General features: G+C 41.5%; 1 protein-coding gene across 2 annotated transcripts; it reads left to right on the forward strand.

Annotated features, from left to right (window-relative positions):
• Positions 1 to 1,692: 1,692 nt before the first annotated feature.
• On the forward strand, positions 1,693 to 8,308 carry NPY2R (neuropeptide Y receptor Y2). 2 transcript variants are annotated; one of them, XM_032412750.1, is made up of 2 exons: positions 1,693 to 1,814; positions 6,826 to 8,308. In XM_032412750.1, exon 2 carries the CDS (start codon positions 6,854 to 6,856, stop codon positions 8,000 to 8,002), a length of 1,149 nt encoding a protein of 382 aa, XP_032268641.1. In that variant the 5' UTR covers positions 1,693 to 1,814; positions 6,826 to 6,853; the 3' UTR covers positions 8,003 to 8,308. The 2 variants fall into 2 exon arrangements, with proteins under 2 accessions (XP_032268641.1, XP_032268640.1); XM_032412749.1 differs by lacking the exon at positions 1,693 to 1,814 and adding an exon at positions 2,324 to 2,406.
• The last annotated feature ends 2,887 nt before the right edge of the window (positions 8,309 to 11,195 follow it).

Below are 11,195 nucleotides of genomic sequence, written 5' to 3' on the forward strand. Positions count from 1 at the left end.
CTTTATTGGAAGAGAGAGAGATCATTTAATCTTCTCGGAGCTCCTGAGGAGATGTCTGTGGAACTATGTGTGGTTTCTAAGACGCACACATGTCTGTATGGGAATAAGATAAATATTTGTATAAGAGTGCTAGGCTGCTTTTGAAAGCCAGTTATAACGGAGGCAAAAATGTTCATAGAATCAATGTCAGTCAAGTCAGTTGAGCCTTCCAAAGGAATTAATCTGATTGCTCATCTGTTTTCTTATATGTTTTTGTGGTTGTTATTTCAAGCCATTCCTAGCCTTCTAAAATTGCAACTGCCTAGTACAGAGTTCACTCTTCACAGGGGTAAATATATTAGGAAGCATTGAACTTGTTGCATAAAACACATGTGTGAGCAAGGAATATTTCCCCAAGGTAAGTAATATCTACCAAAATATTTTAAGTAGAATTGTGTAGAACATCTTGGATATTTCCAGTTCTGTTTACTTTTGTTTCTTGGTAATTGAAAAGCCCAAACTGCTTTGTTTTATAAATAATGTTTTATAAATAAATATGCTCCTGTAGGCATAATTCTACATTAACCAGATGATCAATTTCAGATTACACTGTGTAAAGATGTTTACATATGCAGTATTATTAGTGTGTGGGCAAGCCCAGATAAGACTGAAAATCTAATCATCTTCAGGGGATGCCATAACTAATATTTTTGAAAAGTATTGAGTTGTTTAACTTTTTTTTTCCCCCCTATTTCAGAGAAATTCCAAACAAACCAGTATGGGCATCCTCACTTCAGAAATGAAGAGACTGGTGCATAGAGGGAAAGTAATGTGTGCAAAACCTCAACACAGGATAGTTAGGAAAGACTTTAGTTTCCAATTTCAGGCATTTGTTTTCCTAACTTGGCAGGCTCTGCTGGCCCCTCTAAAAATGAACAAGGGAAAGAGAGACTGGTCACAGACTTCTATAAGGAATGGCTCTAAATAGAGTTTCTGGGAGGAATCCCGAGGAAACAGACCTTGCAGCATTGTGGACTGACGCCACAGTCCTGTTTTGCTCAGATCCACTAACTCAGCTCGATGGGCTCAAGGCATTAGCAGAGGGCTTCTCCACAAAAAGAGTATCCCAGAGGCACGCGCTCATAGAGGCACGAGTGGCTTGGGTCATGATCAAAGAGCGAAGGATCGGGAAATCAACTAACTGGAGAAAGAGACTGTGTTTCGTTTGCCACCCATTGTGTTCTCTTCCTATAGAGCTTTTGCCCGGAGCCAGAGCGCACAACACACACGCCGCCTGCGGGCTTTTGAATCTGAACCCGCAACACCCAACTCGTAAACTGACACCTGTTAAAGGAATTGCCAACGGTGGGCAAAAGCATCTGAACTCGCTTTACCTTCTCGTTGGAGCGCCGCGACCGCCCAGTTAGAGGAGCACCAGCGCCCTGCGCTCCAACCCCCCGGCGAGGGTGCCCAGGGTTTGTCCCTGGCGCAATTGTGCGGCGCTTTTCTGTGGTTCTGCGCGGGTCCAGCTCCCCACCTCTGCTCCTACGAGCAAACAAACAAACAAAAGAAGAAGAAACAACTTCTGGTTGGACGTTGTGGGATTTTCTCAGCCCTTCCAAGGCGAGAGCCTCTGCCTCCACATCGGCCCCCTGCCACCTCGAGGTCTCCTCTTGCTCGCTGCGCCAGGGCCCGCAGCACCCTCGTCCGAGGCTGGGTCCACCCGCCCCGCGGTCGCTTTCGCCTTCGACTTTCCCTGGCCAATTTGGTGAAACCCGACTCCAGGAGCTTCTCGCGGGGTCCTCTCTCGAGGAACTGAGGAGCGGAGAGCGAAGGTAGGGGTTTGTGGAAGGGAAAGGAGGCTGGGGTGTTGCAAACGCTCAGAGTATCACACTTGGGGGTCACCCGGGAATTGGGGTGAAAGTAGCAGTTGCAGGTGGTAGTGGGGATCCGCGAGGGGGCGCCGAGCTGAGTAGGGTCCCGCCGCGCGGGCTTCCAAACCTGGAGGGAGAGGCGACACCGTGGACGCTGTCCCCCTCCCTCGCCACGGAAACTTCCGTCCAGCCCTTGGGGCGGCGGGACCGTCGCCCCCCACCTTCTGCACCTGTGCAGCCTCCACCTCCGTGCCCCCGCCCCCCACCGGCCTCGCATGCTCTCCGGCTCACCCGGCTGCTGTGCGCGGCGCAGTGCGGTGCCGGAGCGCGCTTGGCCGCAGAGGTCGGCGGCAGAGCGGAGCAGCGCCAGCTCCCAGTGGCTCGCGCGCTCTTCCGCGCGGCGCTGGCTGTCCTGCCCGGTCGGAACGGACGCAGCTGGGCTTGCCTTTGGGGACCTTCCAGTGCCCTCTTCGGATCCGAGGGCTAGATAGTCATCGCACGGACGGGCTGCACACGTCTTGCTTCCACGTCTCAGCAGAAACGCCAGGGCCGGGTAAGTAAGTGTAAGTCCTAACTCTGATTCACATTCTGGCAACGAGAATATCCCCAAAAGAAGAGCTCTGGTCCTATGAAGAGGGTATAGGGGAGGTCCTCATGAGTGTGAAGACTTTTTTTTTTTTCCCCTCTCACTTAGGTTGAAGGTGGGGGTTGGGTTGATACCATCACTATTTTCTACTTTAGCTAGAATTTTCCTTTTCTGCTGAAGGTTCTTACTTTTTCCTTGACCTTCTTAGAGAGAGGTCATCATCTTTCCAGAGCAGCAAGTTGTTACTGTTTCTGTCTCTTTAAAAAAAAAAAAAAATCAAACACCTGTCTAAAGCAGAAGGTTATATTGGATTCTCCAAAGCTGTTCAAGAATAAGTACGTTTATTTAAGCATTCATTAGTTTTGCACCAGAAGGGCTCACCCACTGGGTAGGAGCATATGGTGCAACGAGGAGGAGGCAAAAGTAAAAGCTTTAAGACATTTTGCAATAAGGTCACATCATTTAAACTCAGTGACATGAAATAGACAATGCTGTTGGCAAGGAAAGGCCAGAAGTTCAAACACAGGGTAAATGATCCATTACCAGACCCTTAGGTGAATAGTTTCAACTTTCTGCTTATGAAGCAAACAGTCATGTCTTGGATGTAGCATTCTTGGAGTCCACTGCCTTTTCCCTAGGACTAAGTATGGGGTGTGTGGCATGATTTCTGGGATTTTTCCCTGGCAAACACTCCTGGAAGGTTTTGTGATTGACAAGATGTTAAGTTTTATTAAGACCAACCTGTGGTAATAAGAGTTCTGTTGCAAAAGGCCCCGCAAATTTAAATATACAGCTAAAGCAGAAACTGGTTTCCCACTCAGGTAATTTGAAGTTCTTTATCTCTGAAAAAAGAAGCCTGAAGTAATTTTCTTATTCTACAAAGAAATATTTCTATAACGGAAACTCTGAAGATTCACTTATTCAAGAAAACTCTACCGTTCACAGTTCTAAAATGATTTGACCCATGTGAATTCTTTCTATTGCTTTGTTTCAAAGAAAGGTTTTTCCCTCATCTACTTATCTTTTAATTGTTGTGCTTTTGAGTTTTGAATCAGTCAGCTCCCTTTATGTACTCTCTTTTCCTCTTCCACTTTTCCAGAAGCCCAATCATAAAATGATACATTCTCTAGGGAGTGCTCTGAGCTGGCTGAAAGCCAGCAGTGTGCTTGAGAACTGTGATTAGTGTCCATATGCAAATTGCCTGTAGATCAATAACCATTCCTGCAGCGAAGCTTTAAATAAAAGGGCTCTGAAATAAAGAAAATGGAACTGAAAAGAAAAAAACAAAATAAGTTAATAAACTAATATCCTTCTCTCTCAGGCTTACTCTCAATTTAGCTTGTGGCAAACCTCAAACTCAGACCTCATGGAGTCTTGTTAATCCTGTTAATGAGTTGTTAGGATTGACTAATTGTGCTGAGGTTAGGGGGAATGATAGAGCCTACCAAATATACACTCCAAGATTTGGATAATTAGTTTCACTTTTTTTTCTCTAATTTCTAGAAAATAGAGGCAAATACAAAAGAGGGTCTAGGCTCCTTGGAACATGTTATTTGAAATTTATGCAGACAGAACTAGAATATATCAGTAAAGCCAATATATGAATATATGGGGAAATCTCTCTCTCTCTCTCTCTGCAATAAGGCTCCTGTAAGGGTGTGTGTGTGTGTGTGTTTGATAGGCCCCTGAGATAGGAAGTTTCCTTATGGTGTATACTGACTGGAAGTTTTTAATGCTCTAATCAGGGATTGAATTAAGAGGGACCTTGGAACAACTTTCTTGCAAGGGTGGTTACCTGACTAAGAACCAGAAAATAAGCATGAGGATGTCATATCAGAGCAAGGAATTCCGTACAGGCAATTATCTTAAGGAAAGGAAAGGAATTGTTACTTTGTATTTTGCTGACTTCAAGTATTCAGTAAAATTATGTTTTCCTTTAGCTTCGCATTTGTTTTGCCAAATGATTGAGTACCGTTAATGTGTTAGATACTGTGCTAAGGATTAAACAATGGATGGAAAAGATCCAGTTTCTGTCCTGAAAGAGATGGCTGTGGCGGGGAAATAATTGCATTATGGCTTATGCTTCTTGCAGTATTAGAAGTGAACACAGATTGTTGGGGTAACTGAGAGGCTTCCCAGTTGAGAACGGGGAAAGCAGAGAGGCATGAGAAAAGCTGATGCATTGCTGGAATTGGAAACAGTTTAGTATGACTAAGGCATAACATATGCGTTGATATGTCAGGAGAGATGAAGCCAGAGGATAGGCAGGAATGCGTTCAAGAAAAGCTTTGAATGTCATATAATGGAGTTGGGATTATCTTCTGTAGGCCAGTGTTATCAACTTCTATGTGCAGAACCATTAGTGGGAGAGCAAATTAATGACAACATATATGTATGGTATCAGCAGATCATGCAAAACAGAACCTGTTCCAGAATGTAAGGGAGGGAAAATTAAATGCCGAGAATTGATTACACAAGTGATGGAAGCCGAACAGAGGATGTTGAGGCCACTCAAGGATCAGCAAGAGCAAAGAGTCATTACTACCCCCAGCCAGAGGGATACAGGGAGTATTTGGTGTGACCAAAGCCCAGGGACTAGGGCCATCCACTGGAAATAAAATCACTATGGACTAGTCCTGTGGGAACCAGAGCCACAGAGGGGCTACAGGGGCACTTCCCAGAGGAGAGAGGGAGGGTAAAGAAGACAGAGGCTTCTCCCTCCCTTTGTCCTCTAATTACCTGCCAATGCTTCCTATGATCAAACTCAGCCAGCGTCCCGATGACTTGGGAGCCTGAAAATACAGTCTGCAAGAGTTAGCCCTCCAGAGGAAGGGTAAGGAATGGAGCTGGGGGCCCACCCAGACATTGTCTGTGGGCTGAATAAATGTGACTCATCTACCAATGTAGGTAGATGCCATTATGATTAATAAAAACCAAATTTATTTAAAAGAGGTTCTGAATTAATGGTGGCAGCCTTTTGTCATTATGACTACATTCAAAACTTACTATGATGTTGGGCTCTGGATGTTTTTACAAGCTTGAAAAGAGAATTTCACATTAGAAACCAATATCTTATATTGTTTTAAGCAGTCTGGAGACATGGGGGAAATGATATAATCACATCTGAATTTCAGAAAGACAATTTTAATGTCAGAGTATGCTCTTTCTCATCAAAGGTAAGAGCCTGTGAGTGGAGACCTTATCCTGTTGTCATTCCCCCAGCACAAATCCTAGGTTCTTGACATAGATTTTTAAATGCTTGCTGAATGCATGTTAGAGTAAGTGCAAGGATCACAAGGGTGGAGCCAGGCCTGGCATTTTGCAGATACTCAATTATTATTGTCAGTTGAATGAATGAATGAATGAATGAATGAATGAAAGCAGGAGAAGAGGAAGTGACATAAGTCAGAAGACTATTAGAGTAATTGTGGTAAGAAATCGAGAAGGACAAAGTCAATGTGGCAGAAATGATGAGGACCATTGAGAGAGGTATATCAGATCAGTCTGCGGGTTCTCTTAGATGTTGGGGCTAAAGGTGTTGACGGAGCCTAGAATGGTTACCTGCTTTTTATCTTTACCTGGTGTAATCCATGGGGATAGCATTGACTGGAGTAGGGCATGCAGAAGGAAAAGTCTTGGGGGGCTGTAATTGGGGAAGAAAAGTATCAAAACTTTGATATTTAGAGGTTAGAGAGAGATATACTTCAGATTTGGACATACTTTTCGTATAGATCCTGTGTGGGATTCTGCTGTATGTCAGTCGGAAGTTGATTTCAGATCATCAAAAAATGCAACTGTTTTACACAGGCTACCTATTTTTAACACTAACCCAAACACTAGAAGAAATGGCTGTGGAATGGTATCTGCTCAGTTTATCTTAAATATGTTATACTCCCAAAGTCCAGGCACCATGCAAAGGGTTTTAATATTTTTCTCTTTTCTATGCAATTTGCTGCTATATTTATAAATTTAAAGCAGTCAAGGTATTGAAGGCCATTTTCTTTGTCTACCTTAAAATTAATTTGATGAGTTCATAGAAGTTATAAAATTAATTGGTAAAGTTTCTAACATTCATCCCACTTAAAATAGATTGACTCAATTTGGTAGCATTCACACTGAAATTATATCTATACTATAGGTATTACATTTTACCATTGTAATATATATTTCAGGGACCTGGTTTAATTCACCATATTTGCGAATAGACTTATTAATGGGCCTGCTTTATTAAAATGTTGCACTATGTGCAATTTTAGGGATCAGGGGACAGGTATTTTGAGCCCTAATCAAAATGAAACCAATCCATTTGGGATATTCCTTCGTGTCGCCCTTATGTTTTCCTTGTTCCATATTTCTTCTTCTTCTTCTTCTTCTTCATTTTTTTAGTTGTAGATTCTTGTTCTAGTTGCTGAAAATGGGCCCAGTAGGTGCAGAGGCTGATGAGAACCAGACAGTGGAAGAAATGAAGGTGGAGAAGTATCATCCACAGCAAACCACTCCTAGAGGTGAGCTGGCCCCCGACCCTGAGCCAGAGCTTATAGACAGCACCATGCTGATTGAGGTACGGATTATCCTCATATTAGCTTATTGCTCCATCATCTTGCTTGGGGTAATTGGAAACTCTTTGGTGATTCATGTGGTGATCAAATTCAAGAGCATGCGCACAGTAACCAACTTTTTCATTGCCAATCTGGCTGTGGCAGATCTTCTGGTGAACACCCTGTGCTTGCCATTCACTCTTACCTACACCTTAATGGGGGAGTGGAAAATGGGTCTTGTCCTATGCCACCTGGTTCCCTATGCCCAGGGCCTGGCAGTACAAGTGTCCACCATCACCTTGACAGTCATTGCCCTGGACCGGCACCGTTGCATCGTCTACCACCTGGAGAGCAAGATCTCCAAGAGAATCAGCTTCCTGATTATTGGCATGGCCTGGGGCATCAGCGCCCTGCTAGCCAGCCCCCTGGCCATCTTCCGCGAGTATTCGCTGATTGAGATTATTCCTGACTTTGAGATTGTGGTCTGTACAGAGAAGTGGCCTGGCGAGGAGAAGAACATCTATGGCACTGTCTACAGTCTTTCTTCCTTGCTAATCCTGTATGTGTTGCCTCTTTGCATCATATCCTTTTCCTACACCCGTATCTGGAGTAAACTTAAGAACCATGTGAGCCCTGGAGCTGCCAATGATCACTACCATCAGCGAAGGCAGAAAACCACCAAAATGCTGGTGTGTGTGGTCGTGGTGTTTGCGGTCAGCTGGTTGCCTCTCCACGCCTTCCAGCTTGCTGTGGACATTGACAACCAAGTCCTCGACCTGAAGGAGTACAAACTCATCTTCACCGTGCTCCACATTATCGCCATGTGTTCCACCTTTGCCAACCCCCTCCTCTATGGCTGGATGAACAGCAACTATAGAAAGGCTTTCCTCGCAGCCTTCCGCTGTGAGCAGAGGTTGGATGCCATCCACTCTGAGGTGTCTGTGACATTCAAGACTAAAAAGAACCTGGAAGTCAAAAAGAACAATGGCCCCCATGACTCTTTCACGGAGGCTACCAACGTCTAAGGAAGCTCTGGTAGCTGAATTCTGACCAGAGCTATAAATCTGGTTGATGAGAGCTCCCAGGTGCATCCTGATTTCCCACTTTAAGGAAGAAAAGGAGGATCTGAATGGAAGCATCTGCAGTAGAATCTGTGGAAACCTGGGTGGCAAAGCGTTGGTGAAAAGACTCCTATTCAAAGATACAACACACAGTTTGCCTATGGTTGCTTGGATGGTCGGTCAAAGTCTGAGTAAAAGCAGAGAGGGATGCTTTTGACTACTTCCCAGAATGAAGGAAACCCGAACAAGGAATTGGCATTATCAGCATTGCTAAAAAATGGTGGCTAAATAAGTTGCCTTTCAAATCATATTAGGGCGTCGACAGGGGGTGATATGCTGCTCACTGCCCCCTCATCTGAGGAAAAGACTATCCAAAATCAATTTCCCTAGGGAGCCACAGGCTCTTCTTTATTGTATTTTTTTTTTTTAATTATTCTTCCTATGGACCAATCCTTCAGGGAGCATTACCAATTATTTGAACGACTTACAGGAAATAAGCTGAAATTTGCTATATAATTAGTATTTTGGCCAGTGATGGGGGAAATCTTTATTCAGTTAGCCAATTGTTCTTAAAACCAAATGCACATTTAGTGAAGACTTTCTTCAACTCAGAATAGAAGGCTGAAATTCTCAGAATTATAGAAATGTAAACAGTCATGTAGCTTCTCATTTCAAGTTGTGACTGCTTTATATAGATACTATTTACCTAACAAATAAGCATACAGCTCAAAACTTTTAGTCACTTCTAATTGTTGTATCCTTTGGAACATTTATTACTCCTATGTTAGAGCTGAGTTTGTCTCCACTAAAAATTAATTCCGATTAGGAAATAATTTCTGTGGCATTTTGCAACATTTTGTGGTTATTTGTAAACAGTTTTTGCATAGATATGTAGCTCTAATGTGTTTACAGAACACTGCAGTGTTATTTTTTGAAATTCATCTTCCATAGACCCATTCAGAATTAATAAAACAATATAATTTCATCAAAATGGAACCACCTGGTAAGAGATATTAAAAACATTGCATTCATTACACTTTGCAAACATTCTATTTGGACCAATTTAAACATAAATTATCCTCCTCTCAAAATACTTAGCTATGTATTTTGGATAACTTATAAATATATACATAATAAAATTTTACCTATAAATAGTGGAGTGTAGATGCTATAATATTTTTCATTGAATGATTTTGGGAACACAATTTTTATTTCAATAGTACCCAATCAAAGATGCTTAAAACCCTAGTATGTTTATGAAAACTCACTGAGATGTTAAAATATTTGTACTTCTTTGGGTGCTGTTAAAGAAGATTTATTGTAATCACATTTTGTCAGTATGACTGAATTTGTGAATGGATTTCTTAAATTTTAAAAAGCTTCAATATGAATATTACATTTAGTTACAAACATTAACTTTATGAACAGGAGAGTTTCATTTTATGGATATATTTAAAATTCATACTATGGCTCTTGTTGAATTATTTCCAATGAAGAAGTAAAGCTCTTGATGTGGACTTGACGTGGACTTCAGTGGAATACTGAAAAAGAATGAAAACAGTGAAAGAGTAAGAAGTAAACAAAAAATAATATATATATGTAATATATCATGTAATGGATGAGTTGATTTTTCTGTTGGACTTGACATAACTATCCAAGAAGAAGCTTTTTGTCCTTTAAATAGCAGTTACTTTGTTTAAGATGTTAATAGATAATTGTGGTTAAAAGTGTTGTCTTCCTCTTGGAGAATTCTTACCCTGTAGGAAATGTGTATGTTACTGTATCACCAGTTGTAGTAGTAAATTATTGGAATCCAATTAATGATCCATTAATATATGTGATCTAATTAATTCTGTTAACCCATTAACAAAATATCTTATGTAGTGATTTTATCTGTTGAAATAAAAAGACTTTGGGAAATTAGAGAAATTGTGTGATATTTTATATCAGAGTTTCTGTCCAAGATGAAATAGTAGGCCTTGACACAACCAAAAAAAAGGAAAATAATGGTGACTCCTAGACAGTTTAGCTCTCTTTCCTTTCTGTACATGAACATGAGTCAATGTATTCACTCCTATGGCTGCAATTATAATTCATATTTTTGCAGTATTTGAATCTTTAAGACCAGACCTTTTTTCTAACTTCAAACCTGTATCTTCATCAGCTGACTTGACATGTCTACATGGGTGTCTCATCAGCGGATTAAATGGAACATGTCTAAAACAGAACCTGCCATTTTGATCCACACCCCACTTCACCTCTACTTTGTTTTCCTGTATTTCTTTTCTAATCGTGATGCTGCTATTAATCTAGTTCCCTAAAGCCTTACACTCTGGAGTCACCCTTGACACTCGTGTCTCCTTATCACACATGTCCGATCAACTCCCACATTTTGTTCTAATTCCTAGATGTTGCTTGCATCAGTTCATTTTTCTTCATCCTTATGCTCCCCACCATAGTTCAGGTTGTGATTATCTTCCTAGACCTGGTATCATCTCTCATCTGGTTTAATGTTACAGCTTCCTAATTGGTCTCTCTATATCCAGTCATCTTCCTATCCAATTCGCCTTTTACCCACCTGCCAGAGTTATTTTTCAAAAACTCAAATTTTACCAAATCACTCTTCTGATAACAACTCTTCAATGTCTCCTCATCATCCTTATGCTAGAGTCAAAATCTTTTTATGACTTGGAAGGCTCTTTAGTACCTGACTCTACTTACACGTTTTATCCCCTGCAAATTCTCTTTCTATAATTTTTGCTGCTAGATTTTAAGCATATGAGGGCAGGGGACAGAGACTCTTTTAATCATTGTGGTACCACAGGTATTTGGAGCTTCTGGCACCAATTAGTGATCAATAACTATCCATCAAGGAAACTGAGTCAATGAGTCAAGTAAATATTAAAGCCAAGATTTGAAGATAGAGCTGTAAGATTGTAAACTATACACTTGTCCTAGTTTTGTTATACAACTTGTAGGAAAGTAAGGGTTTAGCCATACAGGAGTCAAGGAAAGATGCATATTTGTTCCAGATTCGGGTTTTTATTGAAGGCCATTAAGTATAACACTTGTATAATTGGGAAGGGCTCTATACATATACTCCATTTAGGGTTCACTCAAAATTATCTAGAACCTTGCACAAGGGAAGCATAGAAAA

This window comes from Phoca vitulina, unplaced genomic scaffold, assembly GCF_004348235.1.
Source record: "Phoca vitulina isolate PV1807 unplaced genomic scaffold, GSC_HSeal_1.0 scaffold14, whole genome shotgun sequence".
Classification (NCBI taxonomy): Eukaryota; Metazoa; Chordata; class Mammalia; order Carnivora; family Phocidae; genus Phoca; species Phoca vitulina.

Excerpts from the sequence above, each read along its gene's own strand:
- NPY2R (XM_032412750.1), top strand. The coding sequence starts at position 6,854 with ATGGGCCCAGTAGGTGCAGAGGCTGATGAGAACCAGACAGTGGAAGAA.